The sequence below is a fragment of the Cygnus atratus genome, chromosome 12 (assembly GCF_013377495.2).
Source record: "Cygnus atratus isolate AKBS03 ecotype Queensland, Australia chromosome 12, CAtr_DNAZoo_HiC_assembly, whole genome shotgun sequence".
NCBI lineage: Eukaryota > Metazoa > Chordata > Aves > Anseriformes > Anatidae > Cygnus > Cygnus atratus.
Genome location: NC_066373.1, coordinates 19,348,927 through 19,369,168, shown reverse-complemented (window position 1 = coordinate 19,369,168; position 20,242 = coordinate 19,348,927). Strand labels below are relative to the sequence as shown.

At 40.0% G+C, this 20,242-nt stretch overlaps 1 protein-coding gene across 1 annotated transcript; it reads right to left on the bottom strand.

Moving 5' to 3' along the window:
* Nucleotides 1-3,887: 3,887 nt before the first annotated feature.
* On the bottom strand, nt 3,888-15,168 carry DNAJA2 (DnaJ heat shock protein family (Hsp40) member A2). The gene is made up of 9 exons (XM_035543333.1): nt 14,924-15,168; nt 12,138-12,197; nt 10,968-11,191; nt 9,546-9,626; nt 9,123-9,256; nt 7,303-7,499; nt 5,486-5,630; nt 5,178-5,305; nt 3,888-4,659 (listed from the first exon to the last, which is right to left on the bottom strand). The coding sequence occupies exons 1-9, from the start codon at nt 14,999-15,001 to the stop codon at nt 4,471-4,473; spliced, it is 1,236 nt and encodes a 411-aa protein (XP_035399226.1). The 5' UTR covers nt 15,002-15,168; the 3' UTR covers nt 3,888-4,470.
* Nucleotides 15,169-20,242: the final 5,074 nt, after the last annotated feature.

Below are 20,242 nucleotides of genomic sequence, written 5' to 3'. Positions count from 1 at the left end.
ATGTTGTTTTGCACCTCTGTGAGAGCATATTTAAGACAGCAAGGAAAAAAACCCTGCACCACACAGCAGCTGGGGGAGTGAGAGGAGTGAGAAACAGCCTTGCAGGTGCCAAGGTCAGGGAAGGAGGAGGGGGAGAGGTGCTCCAGGCACTGGAGCAGAAGTCCTCTGTGGCCTGTGGTGAGGACCATGGTGAAGCAGGATGTCCCCCTGCAGCCCATGGAGCACTACAGTGGAGAAGGGTTCCATGCTGTAGCCCGTGGAGGAGACCACAGTGGAGCAGGTGGACCTGCACTGACAGAGACTGCAGGCTGTGGAAGACCCCTGCCGGAGCAGATTCCGGGCCAGACCTGTAGCCTGTGGAGAGGAGATCACGCAGGAGCAGGTGACCTGGCAGGAGCTGCTGCCTGTGGGGTACCCAGGTTGGAGCAGTTTGCTCCTGAGAGATGGACCCCATGGTACGGACCTATATCCGGAGCAGTTCCTGAAGAGCTGCTGCCTATGGGCAGCCCACACCAGATCAGTTCACCAAGGACTGCATCCTGTGGGAGGGACCCCGCAGCACAGGGGACGAGAGTGACCGCAAAGGAGCAGCGGAGAAGAGGCGCTATAGACTGACCATAACCCCCATTCCCCCGTTCCCCTGTGCTGCTCACAGGGAGGAGGTGGAAGAGGGTGGATGGGGGGAAGGTGCTTTTGGTTTCTTTCTTTTGTTTCTCACTTCTCTAGCTTGTTAGTAATAGGCAATAAATCTTACTATCTCCCTATGCTGACTCTGTTTTGCCCGTCACAATAATTACTGTGCAATGTCCCTGTCCTTATCTCAACCCTTGAGCCCTTTTCATCGTATTTTCTCCCCATTCCTCTTTGAAGAGGGGGAGTAAGAGAATGGTTGTGGTGGAGCTCAGCTGTCCACACAAGTAAAACCACCACACACTTACTGAAACCATGATCAGGCATTTCAACTAAGGAAAAAGAGAAAGCTTTCTAGGACATAGGAGACAACAGTAAAGAACATGAAGTTAAAATACACGTTTAAACCTAGATTATTAAAAAATACACCTGCTCTCACTTGGTAGCCAGAAAACAGATGAATAAGCCTTTCATTCAAATCACACATGGAGAAATCTATAGCATGTCTTCACTTTAAGTCATTAATGAAAACTTTGATGTTAATTAACATCAAAGTATTAATTATTCACAACTATTTTAATTTAAATTGATGAGCATCACATCACCATGGTATCAGCTTCTGGTTATTGAAGACAAATGAATATTTCAACATGAAAAATTTAACTATTCACTCCTGTACTACACTAATGTATATGAAATTACAAAGCAAATACTGGAACCTGAACTTATAATTGCAGTATTTCACAATTTTTGGAGCCAGTATAGTGTTACGTTTGGCTTTGAAAAACAGGTCAACACACCCTCGTTGTGGACCTTGCTGGGGTTTAGGTATGGAGGTAGTGATAATACCAAAATAGCTTATTGTTTAATCCAGTCTGCTCTGTTAAAGTATCTGAGTTTTTAAATTTAATAGCCTTTTAGTCACAAAGCTAACTTTAAGAGCAGGGGAAGCATTTCCAGGCCCTCTAACAAGGCAAATTCACAAGTTACACTAACTTCACAAGATACACTAACAAAGCAGAGCTTTTCAATCAACTGAAGTCACTCTTGTATGACCAAGCTAGGAAGCTTCTATCCCTCTGTTCCTACCTCCTTTATCCCAATTGTTTTAACTTCATACCTCCATTAGCCTAAGACTATATGGGAAGGCTATAGCTAAAAAAGGGTTAGTAACAAAAAAAAAAAATCCTGATGTTCAACTATCTACTTAATATGCAGAAATTTCTAAGGCTTCTAAAATATTAAGTCTAACAGACTTTTTTCCCCAAACAGCAGTAATTTGTGCTCTACTGAGTATTTTTTAATTTCTTTGCAAACAGATCTTCAGCAGAAGAAAGCTACATTATTATTTTTTGGTGACAAGAATCATACCACTGGCAGCATCTTATCAATAAATATTCACCTGCGAACACTTTGGTAAATTAAGCACATTCAAGAGGAAAAACATGACTTTCCATAAAAGTCAACTTCAGGTCAATTTTAGTCGCTGTACATGTGCAACTAAACTTGTCCTGAAATAAACTAGACTAGACCTCATTTTTTATTCTCTAGGCTTTTTGATACCATATGAAGACATGAAAAGAATATTAAAAGTGGTTTTACTACAGTTCTGGTGATCACATTTTCTTCTGCCAGCACAGGGAATACTCATTCCTCTACAGTACTGCCTCCAAACTAAGTGCTCTAGTTGAAGCTGTTTATTAGACAATACTAAACTAATGTTTATTTTTCATAGGACAATCACATTGACCTAAAGTATTAGTAGCTGTAGTAAAACAATGAAGTTTAGCTGTAAACTAAAAAGCATTAGTCACTGTAGTAGTATATTACTTCCAACTTTAATGTTGGAACCGAGGCAGTATAGATGTTAAATTTATATATAGTTTTTCTACACTACAATTTAGTAAAGGGGCACCCTCTTAGTAGAGAAGAGGATGCATAGAATAAAGGCAATTCTGAAAAAGTCACCACATAAAGATGCTGCTGTCAGAAGCCTAAATGAACACAAACTGAACTTGACTAACTCATACTACAGCGATGAACTCTACATTCCCTCACCCTTCAGCTCAGTATGCTGCCACTAAAGTTACCATGAATCCCGTCCTCTACCCCTGACCCCTCCCAAAACAAATCAACGATTTGAAGATCAGAAGATACAAGTTTAGCATACATACACTGCTTACCAAGGAAAAAAAGTGAAAACTACTACGTAAGAGCAGAAGACAAGTGTGTTAATTATTAAACACTACAACTTAAGCTGATTGACTTCTTGACAAAACAATCCAGAAGAAGGATCACCATGTAACCATGGCTTCATGTAAAATCAACTTGAAGTTTTGGTAAGTAAAAATAAGCAAAGATTCACTAGATGAGACTGCCACAGTACAAATCAGTACTGAAATACAGGTCAAACAGCATTCTATTCTTCAGTTTTAGAATTTATGACAAGGATGTTCAGCAACATGCCAATGCCTACCAAAGTGCATGAAAAATCTTGGAGTCAGTCCCTCTAATCTCCCTGGTTAATAGTTGCTTGGATAACTGTTGACATTTAAGTTACCCTTCAGCTTTGTAAAGAAAATTAGGGGTATCTTTCAACTTCCTCTACTCAAGAGGGAAAGAAACTACGCTATATAAGTGGCTAACAGCAACTCACACACTGTTCCTTAATACTGTAAGGAAATAACATATCTGTACCTGATAATTACTTAAGATTTTTTTTGACTTTTAATTTTAAAAGTATACAAAACAGAACAGGACTGCAGCTGGGAAACTCAAGACCTTAACAGTTAAAACAAAAAATTGAAGCTGCTGAACAAGTAACAAACCCAGCTACATTTAGTATGCTTTGAGGTCAAAACACTTCGTCAAGTACAATGCTAATCTCCATCTCTTCACAAGCTATGTTAATGCAACCATAAGTTGCCAGGCACCATGTTCATTTTTATAAGATACTGTTACTGTGGGATTTAATCATCTTAATTTAAGAGGTTTTGACATTTTTGATTGCACTCAGAAACCCTCTTATTTTCTTCATACAAAGGGGACATGGCTGTGGCCTCCCCTATGCTCATTTAGTCGTAGCCTCATTTCAGGAAAAAGACTCTTCTACTCAGCACACAATTCCTATTTAACTACAACCTGGTCTTAAAGCAACTTCAGCCTCCCTGTTTGTAAGATGTCCACCTCAACAGAGGCAGTTGGTACACAGAACAGTTAAAAACACTAGAAAAGTAAAAGTTACAAGGCAAAAGAAATATATTATACACCAACTGCTTTTATTTATTTCAGAAACCGTTCACAAGATGGTAGAAAAAACTTACAACCACTTCTAATTTAGTCTTCCATTGTTCCCAGTCAGCTCTAAACCCATTATGTGCAAAGCCCATTTACCATGCATCTAGATGATAGATACAGGCTATGAAATTCTTTATTCTACTTGTAGCAGCTTATGCAGGTGCAGCCAAATACCAAGCCTCAGGACAAATTGTACACAAACTTTACAATGTAGAAGTCGAATTTAAAATATGAAACCTAAGATCTACACAAAACTGGTAAAAATCAAGCACAGATACGAGGACAAACTTAAAACCCATGTGAAAAGGAGTCTCGTCTTCCTTTCAAGTGCTTTATTCTGCTACACAGTCAAAATGAAGATGTAAGCTTTGTGGTTAGTTTAAATTACACTCTGTAGATACTATAGACCAATTTAAAAGTTACACATACAGCAATAGATGTCCATTGGTTCATCTGGATTACTTATACAATCCAGTTGGATTGTTGAAAACAAGTCAGGCAAAATTTGAAAGAAAATCCTTGTGCAACTTTTTAGACAAATGTTTACTGATGGGCACACTGTACCCCAGGTCCATGATGGCTGCTTTCTTCATCAGAACTATCATTATAAGCTTCACGTCTCTGGCCACCACCTGAACCACGAGTGGTATCAAATTCCTGAAGATCTACCTCTTCTGCATCACCAATTACATTGGGAAATTCTGGTCTAGCTGGCAGAAGATCTTCAAGTTCCTGCCCCAAAAAAAGAAGTGCATTCAGTACTGCATCTGCAGCTTCCAAATAAAATGAATAGTTCCCCACAACTTCAAAACTCCTTCTCAGAGCAGGTTTGGTTTATAAGACTAAGCTGGTGTCAGCCTTCCAAGTGCGTAGTCATTTAGGAGTATTTGTATCAACTGGAAGACATCTCTTAAAAAGACACACAACAGCAGCTCCACATGTTGTCAACCAGAGTGCAATCAGTAAATACAGCTGCACTCTGAAAAATTATCACACAGTAGCAGAATGGTAATTCCTCCTGCTCTCATCTGCCCAATATCCACTTCACTTTTAAAAATGGGTTCCAGAAACTTACACTTGAATGGGTATTTTCAAGTTACATGTTGCCTACTAACAATATTAACGGAACGATTTAATTGTACTTCTATCCAAATTTAAGCACTGGAAAACAAGTACAGGGGCTACAACACAAGCACTTTGCATAAGATGTCCAATAAGACCACCAAGTTTATGCTTGAAAGACTACTTACTGAAAGCTTTTCTGGGCTAATCCAGTTATTTTCAGGAAACTGAACGTCAAATTTAATGTAAAGATCCCCCTTCTCAAAAGGATTGCGATACTGCGGCATTCCTTCACCTCTGACTACACGAACACAACCTGTAATTCAAAGAAGTAATCTGTAGAGTGCTACTTCAGAATAAGTCTCACACTATCAAATTCTCTTCATTTCTCTAGCCTGGGTTCAGGTAACAAGAGAACAAGAACAGAATTACGTGTTTAAAGTATTTAAGAACCACAAAAGCATGGCAAAAGGAGTTCTTATCTGGTCAGGCTTACCTGGTTCAATTACTTTTCCAGGAGGATATTTAACCACAATTTGGCGCCCATCAAGGTGCTTAAATGTGAACTGAAATCCACACAGTGCTTCAACAAGTCCTATCTTGTGCGTCATATGCAAGTCATTTCCATCCCGCTGGAACACCTGAAAAACAGAAATGAGGGATCTTTTCTAGTACTAAAATTGTACCTTCACAAGGCTTGTTATTTAGAATGCAGTATTATTAACATCAGCTAACTTAACACACTTGGAAAGTTTTTACCTTATGAAAATGTCATCTAAGATAATGCCAACTACAGTACATAATATGATGGAAGGTGCAAATTAGACAAAGGCAGCTTGCATACCAGTAGTGCTTCCTTATACCAAGGTCTTCCACGCAACCAACCTACAAACAAATCTTATGGCTGTTTGCCACTACTCCCCCTACATCAGGTCACAACAACACATTTTTGTTTCTCAGCATTTAAGCAATAGTTGCACATACCTGCTTCTCCTAACTACCTACAGGGCAAGTTTTGATCCAGAACTGTCTTTAAGAGATCTTTAAACCATACCACTTCGGATTCTTAATCAGAATATATTAAGCTTTCTCTACTGGCAGACCTCCAAAAACATTGCTTTCATCGCCTTCCCACTTCAAGAAAGATTTTAAGAACATCAGAAGCTTGACTGAGCATCAGTCTAGTTTTACTCAGTAGGACACACGGTACGGTATTTTTCAGAATGGTTAATGCTGTAAAGTCAGATGTACGGTATTTTTCAGAATGGTTAATGCTGTAAAGCCAGATGTAGTTCATTAGAAGAATAAGACAGAAGTGTCATCTGCCATCTGGAATTTGATGCTGTTATCTGTTTTGAATGCTTACAGACTGTTTCTCCCTTTTTGGTCCAGAAAAGAAAAAAACAACCGAGATTCCATGTTTCATCCAGTATCACAGGAGTAGAAGTGTAAGGAGCTTTACGGAACTGATTTTGACAAAGCAGCAGTCCTCAACACAGTGAAAAGTTTACACAGTACCTATTCTTCAGATAACCAAGATATCCTTACAGGTGACAAGAACTTAAATCTGTACCCAACACTATTCTTTGAGACAGAACGTTTTGATTTTTATACCACCATTCCATTCGACAGTTTCTTCCCCCAGAGTAAAGTGCACCCTTATTCCTTCATAGCTTGCTTTTGAAATAAAAGCATTCAAAAAGTCACCCCAAATTTGCCCTAAGAGAAGGTTTAACATAAAAAAAGATTTATATGCAATATTTAACTCAAAAGCACAACATATATACTCCAGAATATTAAGATAAAGCTTTAACAACCTAGAATAAACTACTCTCGTTTCTTAGTGTTTTGTTAAATAATCTGTTAAAATCGGCATTTTATTTCCAGATCCAGTAGAAGACAAAGCACCATCTGTGCTGTCTAATAGGAGTTCCCTGACATGTCTCAAAAGATTAATAAAAGCAACACTTAACATTGTTAATGTCACAAGCAAAGAACATTCAGTTTGAAATCTCAAATGGCTCTTCACTATGCCTATGTCTAGCAAAGTCATTCTGAGAAAGCTACAATTTATTAGCATGAGGAAGCACCAGAATCTGCATGTCCTCTGGCTAAGACTTGCAGTCTTGCAGAAGTTTTTTCTGGCTCACAAGTAAAGCCACATTACTTGCTATAGATCTATTAAAAGCTATTTCTCATCTCTCCCAGAGGTGCAACAACATGATTTACTTTAAAATGAAATGCCATCCATATCATTTAAATATTGAAAGACTAGAACAAAAGGCATTTTATATATAAACTGTAAAGTATTACCTCATTCTCCTTTTCTTGGAGTAAGAGGACAATATCACCTGGTTCCACACCTGGAGCCTGATCTGCTTCTCCACTGAATGTAATTCGTTGCCCATGTTTCATGCCTTTGTCTACATGAACTTCAAGTATTTTTACCTCTTTGATCACCTTCTTCCCTTCACATTTTTTACAGCGGTCTTTTTCATTAATTACTTCACCTAAGGATACAAATTTGGAGTTCAGAGATTTCCATAGTTGCATATAACTCTGAAGAAAAACACACTAATTTTAAAGTAAGCTGAAGAATGCTTGCAAGAGAACTAGTTATTTCAATGTCACTTTAAGCATTCCTCACAAGAAGAGAGGCAGGCTCAACTTATCCTGGCTGGGAAAAGGGGAAGGAAAAACAAAAAAGGGAATACAAACATACACATAAGCTTCCAAGCTGTCTTATCAAGGATTTTGAAAAGTGAATGTGCTCTGGAGAAGAAAGGCAAAACAAGACTTTTGTCTACGATTTCTACCTTTCTTTAAGTCCAAGTTCAATTCCAGTAGCCTTACCACTCAACTTCTCTTTAAAATAAAAAAAGTCTGCATTCCATTCTTTGTTATGCTGGAGGATGCCCACTATAAAAGAAAGGATGAAGCTAAAACTGAACAGAAGTGCCCCCCCTCCCTTAAAAGTTGGAACACAAATTTCAGACTACTTTACTGAATTTAGGAAGCTTAGTTCCACTTCTATTAACAACAGTGAAAAAAGGATTACTGGGAGAGCCACATATTGCAGTATATTACCACAACACTGAAGTATTACATAAATGCAGCTAGTAAATCTGAAGACTTACACACAAAAAGGGGGCAAAAGACAACTGGTCAAATCAACTGCGTATAAGGGAACTATATAGATTCTCCTTCAGAATGGATCTAGGGTCTTCTGGCATATATGGAATTTCACTTTTATACTGCTCCAAAAGTGAACAGTTTTTCACACTGTCACCTCTACCAAGGCATTTACTTTTTCCAGCAAGCTTAATGATAATTATCCAACACGCCTTAACTTCTCTTCTACTTGGTCTTTATTTTTGCAAGTAAGCTATTGTCTTTGTACAGAAAAAAACACTATTTGGTCATACACTCTACAATTTTCAGTGCTTATTTACAGTACTACTTTAAGAGCTACAAGTGGATGCGCTTGGCTTAAGACAAAATTTTCCAGCTTAAACCACACCTTTCTGTGAAACAAAGCACAACATTACGATGCAGCTGAAACTACGTATTTGAATTGTGAAAACCGTATTCAAAAACAATTTACGAAATATTTTTACTTGCTACAAAAAACAGCTTTGTAATTTGCAGGTATTGCCCAGAGTAAAATCTACAAGGTAGCATTACTACTGTAATTGCAGATGATCCAAATAGAAATCACATGAAGTACAGAGCACATGCTGATCTTGTTCTCCCAAACACAACAGATTCAACAAAATCCTATCTTACAAACTTGAATTTAACTTCTAAAAATGTAGGTTTCTGTTTTTTAACCTATATCTGTCCTTGGATAATAGGAGAAATAAAAATCCTTCCATCAAAAACACTTCTAAAAAACCAAAATCTTGGTCTTTAACGGAAGAATAATAGTAGCAAGTAACATTCGTGTCACAAGTAGGATGACTTCTCCATATTGGGACCAGACTGAGACCCAATTGACTAGATGGGAGCAAAATTCTCCTGGATGAGACAAAATTTGTTATATGATAGAAATTATAGAGCAGTTCTTCCTAATAGTTAAGATAAATATTTACATCCAAACAAACATATTTAGGAATATAGAACAGCTGGCTTACCTTCTCCGTTGCAGTCAGAACATACAGACTGCATCTGCTGAACCATTCCAGGAGCCAGCTGTCTGATCATGATACGTACACCTCTACCCCGGCAAGCATTACATTTTTGAACAGCTCCAGCCTTCCCTCCCTGACTAGAATAGAAAACACCAGTTGCATGAAAAGCAATCTTTTTGGAAACATGACAACATCTACAGCAGTAGGTTAATATGCCTAATTACACTGACAATTAGTGTATCCCCCCCCCCAAATCCCTTGAATAATTCCAGTTCCATCAACAGTAAAATTCAAGTTCGACGGTTTTCTAATGTGAGAGCAGACTCCACTAAGTTAAATACTGATAGAAATCTGACACAAGATATGCTTCATTATATTGTATGTCAACAAAGCAACCAGAGAACCCAAAAGTATAACCAAACTTACCCATTACATGCACTACAAAGGACATTCTTGCTAAGTTGTAGTTTAGTGGTCTTTCCATTATAGAGATCTTCTAAAGAAACTCTGCAAAATAAAACATTTTCTCCTGGGTTATCATTTAACCACTTACTTTCCCCACAAAATACTTGCCCAGGACAAGTTACAGAAAAACAGTTCTTCATAAAAAGACTAAATATGCTATTAAAATAAGACTCTTGAAAGCATCACTTTAGCTTTCTCAAGGAATCATTAAAAACTGTTCAACACACACGAAAACAGAAACAATCCCAAATATAATTTAGAGAAAAGCTGCAATATAATCAGCAGAATCAAAACCAGATTAGTTTGTTCTCTCAATAGGAAACAAGCCAACATAGTATTTCATTTTATTACAGTCACATCTGTTTTTTTTTTCCAAGTTCTACCAAGCAAGTCAAAAAAGAACCTCTCTCTAGACTGTCCTGATGGTATGTATAGCACACATACATAAGAATATACACAGAATATTTACTACTGTATTGAGCTTTTCACTGGAAAGCATAACATACTTGGGGGGTTTGGGGGGGAAGGACGACACACGACATGTCCCCAAAGGCTATTTAATTCTTTAAATTTGTTCACACCTTTTTCCCCCCAGCTCTTAAATACACTAGTGAACTCCAACAACCTTCATATATCGATAGACATTTATGAACAGTGCTTCTCCTAAAAGGATTCATGTTAGTGGACAGAAATTCCAATGTACTTTCAGCTATAAAAGGTTGCCTGGCATCAGTGTTTACAAATAACAAAACCAAAGCTCATTAGTAATATAACACACAGTATTAGCTACTAACCTAAGCAACATATAAAAGTTAACAGACTTTAAGCATGGTTTGCCAAACACAGAAAAGATGCAGCTTTACTTATAGAAGTTAGAAAGGAGCCACTCAGCAAGTAAAAAGCCAGTCATGACTGCAAGCAAAGATGTATAAAACAGATATGCTATTCAAGCTTTTTTTTTTTTTTTAAGACTCTTCCATTAGTTATGTAGTTTGCACTTCCAGCTAGTAAGCTATGAATGCATGTCTTTCAAGAGACTTAGTGCCTCTGCAAGAATCCAGCAATTAAGCAATGTATGTCTGTTTAATGCAATTTCAGATTACAACTTCCAAACATAATTGAAGAGCAATACCATGAAAAAAGTGTCAAGTATTTACAGGCTAATAACCAAGCAAATCAAAGTATCAGATACAAGATCAACCAAACATTAAAAGTAACTCAAGATAACTTGAGTTTGGCTTTCTGGACTACATGTGACTTGCAGGTCTGAAAAGTAGGTACAAACTGCAGAATCTTACCTGAGGAGCATACCAAGAACATAAACAAGAGTACCAATCAGGAAAATTTGAAAGTGAATATAAATTGCAGCATCAAGATACTTACTTGAGCGGGTGCATCATATCTTCTCCTCTTCTTCTACCATTACGACTTCTACTCTGACCACCCATGAAATTGAACAATCCACCACCAAAGATGTGGGAGAAAATATCATCCATTCCACTGCTTCCACCGCTACCTTCTCGAAGGCCCTGTTCTCCATATCTATCATATAACTCACGTTTCTCTGGATTTGACAATACTTCATAGGCAAAGCTTATTTCTTTGAACTAGAAGAGGGACAGAGTCAAATCAGTGCATGGTAATTTGTTACTTCAAAGGAGCATTTTACTACTGCTTCTTGCCCAGCACAAACACCTGATAAAGGCGGCATACAACAGAACAATTTTCCACCCCCTTTATATTAAGGGAAAGGAAGGCAAATTTGGGCATAGTTGTATTACTTCTTGCTTTACCATAAGCAAATGACATTTTATTGCAAATAGCCACTGACATGCTCTTTATTATTCCTAGCATAAGACAGTATTTGTACACACAGGAAAAAAAACAAGTACACAATACTGAAGTAGCTACCAGGCAAGAACACAGTTATACACTATTGGCAAAGACCGCAAGACTTGTTAGGCACTTAAAACAGGCTCACACTTGAGCAACTTATTAAAATGCATATTAACATGTTTGTCTACAAAATAAAATCTTTTCGTAGTCATCCCTGCTGAGTTCTAAACAACCTTTAGAACTTCAGTTCTGTTAGAATCAACTGAGTAAACTGAATTAACATTTTTTAGCTGCAATTAGTACAATATATCTAATACAACCTTCCCACATATATGATGTGTTCTATGCTCCAGTTTTAAGTCTCTCCACACAAACATTTTTCCACATATTAGCATACTTGTTGGAAAGAACTGGAAAGCGGGCTGTCCATCTTTTTGAAATACCTATGTAGATGCCAATGACAGCCGACATCATCTTGGCAGATGAAAAGCAGCAATTCTCCCTTCAGCATTACCTTCTCAACCAATTTGACTCACTTAACCGGTGCATTTTGTCATGAGGCACATGGGGAGATTGGGAAGAAGTAGACAAGACACTTCCCTCGCACATTTCTTATATTTTTTGAACAACCTGCAATACCCAGCCCCCAAAACTTCTATTCAGTCCCTTAGATGCTACTGTAATAGCAAACTTCAATAGTTTAAAAAGAAGCCTTACTTTGTCACCTGCATTTGGATTCTTATCAGGATGGTACTCCTTAGCCAGCTTTCTGTATGCCTAGTTGAAAGAGGTACAAAATTAGTTTCAGTCTTGAGTAATCTATTCTTTTCTGAGAAATTCAAGTAGCATCTTCAGTGAGAAAGAAAACCTTAATAAAGTAAAAAAAGAGTGTTTTGAAGTGACTCATACATTGAAATCGTACATTAAAAATTCTGACTTTACTATATGCATCAATTAACTACTCAGTCTTGGATTTAAACACAACTACAGCACATAAAAGCTAGAACTAGTTTTCCTGCTTATCTTCATTAACTTGCATGAAGAACTACACTGGAAGATGTGCTTCATTAAGACGACATACTCTACAGATTCCCCTCAAAATCCACAACAACCTAAGTTTCAACCTATTCATCTCTCACCTCACTCACAGCAAGACAACAAAATGGCTGCCTCAGCTTCTCATCCAACAGTCTATCAGTCAATCCCCACAACAATTATTTTATTCTTCCTTACCTATCAGTAATGGAAAGTTTCAGCTCACATTGAAATAAGCGTATGAGTTACAAGTGCAGAATGTACAGATCACTGTTTTTATTTAATTTCATTGTTCCAAAATAGTAGGAGTAGTAAGTACAGCCAAATTTCCAGGAAAGATTTTTCAGTATGCTTTTTTTTGACCAGCGCCTTGATTCTCAGGACCATGACTTTCTACAGCAGTACTTCTGTTTTTTTTTTTTTGTTTTGTTTTGTTTTTTTAAACCTTAGAGATAAAAGCCAATAACAGGACTTCTACAATTCGAGCTTTTGACAGTAAGGACTGCAACTCTTTCCCCACTCCACCAGAACATTCCCCAATATCTGTCCCCTGATTGTTAATAAAACAAATGTTTTTGGTTTTTTGTATTATACATATTAATAAAATCTGCTACAGTGATGCAACTGCAAATAATTGAAATGCACCAATTCTTAAGGGTGTTTTTTTTAATAGCTCTATTCCTGTAGAACTGAGCATCTAAACAAACTCCATAGAACTATAGCTCTAACAGAGCTTTACACACAAAGCTTTATAGAGATCCCAACTTTTCATTTTGTACTGGGATAAATCAATATCCTTTTTTGTATCTGCAGTTACCTGTTTACTATTTACCTTGAAATATTCTGCACTTACGCATGCAACCAAGAAATAAAGTTTGATAGGAAAGTAATGAAACAATACAGAAAATGAATATTACAAGCCAAACATTCTAAAACATAGTAAAGAACAAATTCATAGGTCTTATAGTACAAATTAACTATCAGTAACAAAGCATAATCTTTCACAAACTTGAATATTCTGTAATAAAAATGGATTTCCCCCATATTTTAAGCAGTATCAAGAAAAAAAAACATCTAAACTGAAAACCTACATAATGTTATCTGTTCAGCTAAAAACGATTTTTGTGTGGTGATCTTGAAAAATATAAAGAGAACTCATGCCTTTGTTTATGGCAGCATACTGGTTTAGAGCAATCCTTTAGACTACTCATGGCCCAAAAGCAAGCCACCACTATTTAATCTATCTGAAACAGATCCAGAATCACGGCTTATATGAACACCATACTATAGTTTCAATAGAAATTAGTTTAACTCATCAGTGTTCTGTCAGACCCTTTTGATCAAGCTATTATAGATTTTATTAGTTTTACCTTTTCTATACTTTTATATCTACATTAAAATATTAGACAAATAAAGAATCCACACGATCTCTTTGTGACAATAAGAGATGGATGAACTTCTCACTGCTGTGGGCAGCCCAAAACTTTACATGCCAAGACAAGCATAACACATAGCAACGAACATTAAGCCACACACATTACTGAGTGAAGGACTGCCGCAAGTTCTTTGTGCTTACAGGAGACAATACACCCTTAAGAGAACTTAGCAAGGAAAAAAAAAATCTACTTGATTGTGTTCAGGAGCTTCTTGCCGCATGCCTTCCACCTCTAACGCTATTTCAACACTGCAACTGCCTATCCCTGCACAAACTGGGCTAGCACACGCATGACAGGGGAGTTGTTAATTCCAGCACCACCCAGCAGCAGAAGCAGGTCACCGCCAGTAAACTGCCTACTTAGTTATCCTCCCTCACGTGTAAATGGCGCTTAATTTCTTTTTGGGAAGAAAAAAAAAAAGTTTATGCACCACTGGGCGAAATGCATGCAGTAAACGATGAACCGGCTCCGAGCTCTCTCCTCACTCCTTTCTTTACCTCACCTTGCCGCCCGCAGCCTGAAAACGACCAGATCCGGGAGCAAAGCGAGACCCCACCGAGGCCTACACGTGGGACAGACAATGGCAGCGGCCCCCACCTGCTGCCGCATGCCCGTTCCTCCCCCAAGGAGCCTCTCGCCGGCTGCGAGCGCCGCCCAGGAGGCAGGCAGGCGGGCGGGCAGGCGGCGCCGCGGGGGCGAGACGAGCAGGGTCGGCGCCGCGAGGACCTGGCGGGGCCGGGCCGGGCCGGGCCGCAGGGAGCTGACGGGGCCTCGGGGAGCCCGGCCGGGCCCCGCTCCCTCCTCCTCCTCCTCCTTTCCCTCCTCCCCCTCCCGCCGCTCTCCCCCGGGGCCTACCCGCGGCCTACCCGACCCGGGCCCCTGCCCCGGGCCCCCCCCCCGCCAGGCCTCAGTGCCGCGGCCGGGCCGGGCCCCGCCGCCTGCGGGTCCCGCTCCCCCCCCAACCCGGGGCCTTCCCTCAGCCCCGGGGCCCTGCCCGGCGGCGCCGCCCGGCCCGGCCCGGCCCAGCCGCACCTTCTTGAGCTCGTTGTCGGAGGCGCCGGGCGGCACGCCCAGGATGTCGTACAGCTTCGTGTCGGCCACGTTCGCCATGGCGGCAGCGGGCGGCGGCGGGGCCGGAGCGGGCCGAGGGGCGGTGAGGGCGAGCCCGGGAGCAGGACGAGAGCCGCTGCCGACGTCACGCGCACACGCCCACGTCACCGCGCCGCGACGCGAAGAGGGAGAGAGGGAGGGAGGGGAGGGGCCGCGGGAGCCCCGCCCCTTCGCCCTTCGGCGCCGCGGCCCCGCCCCCTCGGCCCACTTCGGGCGCCTGACCCAGTGCCGCCGCCTGGCGGCAGGGGGCGCCGCCGGCACTAGCGGCCGCGGGGCGGGAGGCGGGAAGGGGCTGTGCGGGCAGAGCCCTGAGGGACAGCGCCTGAGGGGCCGGGCGGCCGCCGCCCCGCCGCGTGGGGAGCGAGGCGTGCCTTGAGGAAACCGTGCCCTCAGCCTCCCCCCTGTCACCCCGAGCACTGTCACTGAGGGTGGCCCGCGCGGCCTCACCGCACACGCCGACAGATTTTTCCTTCAGGCGCGTGTTATTAAGGCTTCGTTGGTTAGAAATAGCGCGAGTGCCCGTCTGCTCCGTGTTTTGTAGGGTTTTGCTCAGCTCCTGCGATTTCAAAAAAGCGCGAGTTGCCAGGCTAGGCCTGGAGTGATTCAGGAACAAGTGCTCAAGAGGTGCTGATGCCCCAGCAAGTACACCACTTCTAGCTGGCAAATAAACAGGCCCGTTGTGCTTCATTAGTGCTTAGTCCCTTCAGTGTGGCAGCAACTCGAGCCTCTCCTCACCTGGTGCCTCTCCTCAGGTGCGGCCACCTGGCCGCCAGCCCCTCACCAAGCAGTGGCCACCAGAAAGCCCCAGAACCTGTGGCCAGTGCTCGGCTGAGGAAGGTGGAGTTGGCTGGGGCCGGGCCCCTGAGGTGGCAGGGGACTGAAAACGCCCTCCTGGGTGCTCCCAGGGCAAGCCTAGAGCATGTCTGGGAGAGGGTGTGCATAAGGACCGGGTGGGTGATGACAGGCCCTGGGGAGAGTCTGCTGGGGTGGATAAGTGACTTGGCCTGTGAGAGAGAGCGCAGAAAAGGTGCTTTGAAGTGATTCATGTGTTTGAGGTGCAGAGATCTGAGTAGGCCTTCTGCCTCTGGGGAGCAGATCTGACTACTTGGAGGCTTCTTTCCTCATCATCTGGAGGGAGAATTCATCTTTAGTTACTTGCTATAGCTTGTGGTTGCAATGGCTGTGTTGGGCAATGCAGTCTGCTGCTGGTTTCTCTGCTCCTTCCTAGGCTGTTGTTTACAGAACCCTAAATTCTATCATTGGGTTTATTAAGTCCGGCACAATCTAGTTTAGTACATCATGGTAATATCTGCCTTTGGTATTGTAGGTGTGGCAGCAGTCAAGAACTTCAAAGGGAAATAGAGACTCTCTTTAGAGAGAGGAAAACAGTGACAGGGCAGAAAACAGCTACTGGAAAGACAGTCGCATAGACTCTGATTATTAGTCTGGCTCAGAGACATGGAGAAAGAAAGAAAAAAAAATCATAAGAAGAGGTATGTTTCTTCAGTATTTTCAGAAGTTGTCTGCACAGTCTTCAATAACTGTATGGATTAATATATGTGGTCGATTCTAGTAAGGCTTCAATATTTAGTTTACCCGTGTCTTGTACTACCTAAATTCAGCTTTTATTTTGGTAAGGCTGTATTTAGACTTGTCAGCTACTTTACAAACTGTCTGACATGCATACCTGCCTTGGTGATTTTCCTTTGTGCTCACTGATTTGTATGCTTCTAGATTTTTTTTTTCTTTTTTTGTCATACAGGATTTTCTTATTAGTGGGCAGTCAGGTAGGAAGAAAAGTTATAAGGCTGTAGAGAAGCACTTTTTTCTGCAAATCAGCCTGATGTGTTTAGGAGCTAAGCAGAATCAGTAGGACTGGTACCAGCAATATTTAAAATACCATAGGGTAGCGTGCGATTGTGTCTTTGCATTTAAAAACAAACAAACAAAACAAAAGCAAAAACTGAAGATCAGGAAAGGTAACCTAGCTTAAACCAGTGGGGTGCCATCCCTATCTATGTCCGTAGGGATGAAGCTCACCAAGTATGATTCAGCCCAGGCTTGCCCATCCAGTGAGCTGAGCAGCTTGCTTGCCACTCATGCCAGAATGTAAATCAGCGGAATGATGGATAACAGGAATGGGAGGTGAGCTTGACATATCAGCTTGAGCCCAAGCTAATGAGGCAGTTTAGAAGCAGTGTTTGTATACTTGCTTCTCCTTTGCCAAAAACATCCCTGTTACTACAGTCCTGTTTTATGTCTTACATAGCCAAATGCTAATGCAATATGTAGTACAATAAGTAGTAAGAAAATTCCTCAGGGATGAAACTTTATGTTCTATTTTGAAGTAGAGCTAAAAACCACAAGCTTGGATCATTATTTTTGTATTAAGTCAAAATGTAGTTGAATAGCTTTTACCATCTACTCATGAGTTGTATTGACGGAACTTTTTAGGCACACAGCTGAAAAGTTGTCCCCTACTTTTTCTTAACACTTGCACATTGTGTTTATTTTTCTTTTGTATGTTTTTTTATTATTATTATTATTATTATTAATTTCTTTATTGATTTCCTCCAGGTAACTTATTCATTTAGTTTCTAATATTACTTATATTCACACAATGTGATGAAAAGCAGCTATGTTAAAACTACAGCAGTTGCCATATGAAGTTTTTTTTTTGTTTTAAATAGATGGCACATTTCTTAGCTCTTCAAGGTATTGTTTTGGCTTTACAAAGGCTCCAAAAGGGATCATTCAAACTCAGTTTGTGTTTCAGACCTTTATGCGTTATTTGTATGGTACAAATTGTCACTGGAGAATCAGAAAGAGCTTGGTCTCACCTTAGTGATAAAGTAAACCCCCACCCTTCAAGAAAGTACCAAGTTACCTTGTATGTTTAACGGAGTCTTCCTAGACAGATGAGTATATGAGCAGGCATCATTGACTCCTACTTAAAACTAGTGCTATACAATCAAATTTAAATAATCATAATAACGTGTTCTGCTTAAAAGCTTCCTGAATAAGAATGCAGCTATGCACTTAAAAATTAGAGAGCCTAACTGGCCATTGCTTTGAACCTTTTTGATATCCAATTTCATCAGATTAGGCAGTTGGTATATTATATGCACTGTCTGATTTCTTAATTTTTTATACTGTGAAAAGAAAGCCAACGAGGGAAAAATACCACATGGTTAACTAACAAAGAGTGAGTGGATAGTACAAAAAGTGATTCACATCTCAAGTATACAATGAATTTTTCATGAAAGAATTTATCAATTTCAATTTTATAATTTATATAAAAATAAATAATAAGAATACAGTTTTGGAAGACGATGCATTACAATCAAAGTTGAAAAACTCTGCTAACCCTGTTGGAGTCTCTTTATTATTGTTTAAATTCCTGAACAGGACCCAACTTTCTTCCTGTTCTAGTGCAAAGATATCAGTGTTGCTGGGAATTGGACTAGAGAAGATGTTTTTAATAAGATTTGTATCTGGAAAAAGTGCTTCAATTTATTAGGATGTCCATTGCATGTAACAGCTCAGATGCAAGTACGGCCTTTGTCATAATGAGAATTGGCCTTGCCAACTATTGTTATTTTTAATTATGTTTTCTGATATGTTATACTTGTTTTTATATAATATTTTTTTTTCCCAGTGAGCAGTGTATCCTGTGATATTCAACCCAAAATGAACATATTAGCTGTAAGTATCTGATCTTTTAATTCTACTAACAATTTTAACTTACTTGCACTCTGGGAAATCTTTATGCATGTTACTCAGAAGTCCTGTTGGTCATGTCAATTTTGCCCTTAATTCTGAGTGGTGTGGGAATCGAAGGCATTCTTAAGAAAAAGGCTACATCTTGTAAAACATATGCAAAACCACAGTCTGTATAAAAAGACATATTTGCACAGGTTTTATACCTTCAGACTTAATTTGGATGTAACTAAAGTTTGCATATTCTTGAAACATACACTTTTAACAATCTGTCCTATTAGGTCCTGTTTTATGTAATATGTGTAAGCATTCTCTGTAAAGATAAATATGTTCGTGGTTATTACTTGGAGGGCATATTCTGAACAAACAGCTTTGTTTCAAGGCAGGGTAAGAAGGATGCTTTCTTGTCAGGTAAGTGTGAAGATACTGTTGCAATACTTCTGTATCTACTTATATTTCTCCTAAAGTATGTTGCAACTGTTATAAAATACACTAGGCCCTCTAAATTTACAGTATGTGAGAAGGTAACAACTGCGGAGTAAAGTGGTAAGCTAGGTAATGCTGAACAGACTGTACAAAGGCTTAAGCAAGGATGAGAGAAAACATTGGAGAAGGTAACTGGAGACAAACATCAGTTTAATCCTTATTCAGAAGAGACCACAAGTATCTGTGAATCATCCTTATGTAATCCCTAAACAGTCGTATGGGTATAGTTCCTTCCGCTTGCAGTTAAAATACAGGAAAAAAAAAAAAACAAAAAAAAAAAAAACAGAAGCCAGCCTTCTGAGCAACAGAAATTGGATAGTGTATTGAAGATTCTCTCTGTTGTCAGATCTAAGTTATGCTATTACAGGATTTCTAAAGGAAAGGGTGGGTGGATAGGTACATGGAAGAAGGAAGTACTTACATGGGAAGTGGAAACAAGGGAGAATGAAGAAATATATAGTCTTAAGAATGCTTTAGCAAAAAATTATATATGGCTTCTTGAGGTAATAAACTGCCTCTGAATGTGCTCGTCCACAAGAGGGTATACCCTTTAGAAGAAAGGAGTCAGCAAAGATGCAGATAACTAGCTCTTAATGTTTTGAGACTAGGACATATAAAGAATGCAATGGAAGCATTTTATAGAAGTAGTCGGCTATTTCTAGCTGGCTTACTCTATTAAAAAAAAAAAAAAAAGACCTGTTCTTTAGTCTGCCAATGATCTATCACTCAGTGGCTGTCTCAAAAAGAAGCCAGTCCAGCTTTTCATGGAATCTTGTCCTTGGACAAGATAAACACGTTCCCCAGAGCTGTTACTGAATTACAACTCAATGATGGCTTGTCACTATTTCCTCTATGTTTTGAGCTTATATTTGTAATTATTCTTATTGCAGCCAAGAGTCAAAGTGTTGCTAAATACGTTCCTTTATCGTCAGTGTTTAGGAAAAGCATAAGGAATTTATTAGGAGCTGTTGGATATCAGCTTTTTATAAATATTTTCCACTGCACATGCTCACGCTCTGTCTCAGATAAAATTGT

Coding starts and splice junctions, on each gene's coding strand:
- DNAJA2 (XM_035543333.1), bottom strand. CDS start 15,001: ATGGCGAACGTGGCCGACACGAAGCTGTACGACATCCTGGGCGTGCCG. Junction 12,198..14,923: donor CCGACAACGAGCTCAAGAAG/GTGCGGCTGGGC, acceptor TCTTTCAACTAG/GCATACAGAAAGCTGGCTAA. Junction 11,192..12,137: donor ATCCAAATGCAGGTGACAAA/GTAAGGCTTCTT, acceptor TCCCTCTTCTAG/TTCAAAGAAATAAGCTTTGC.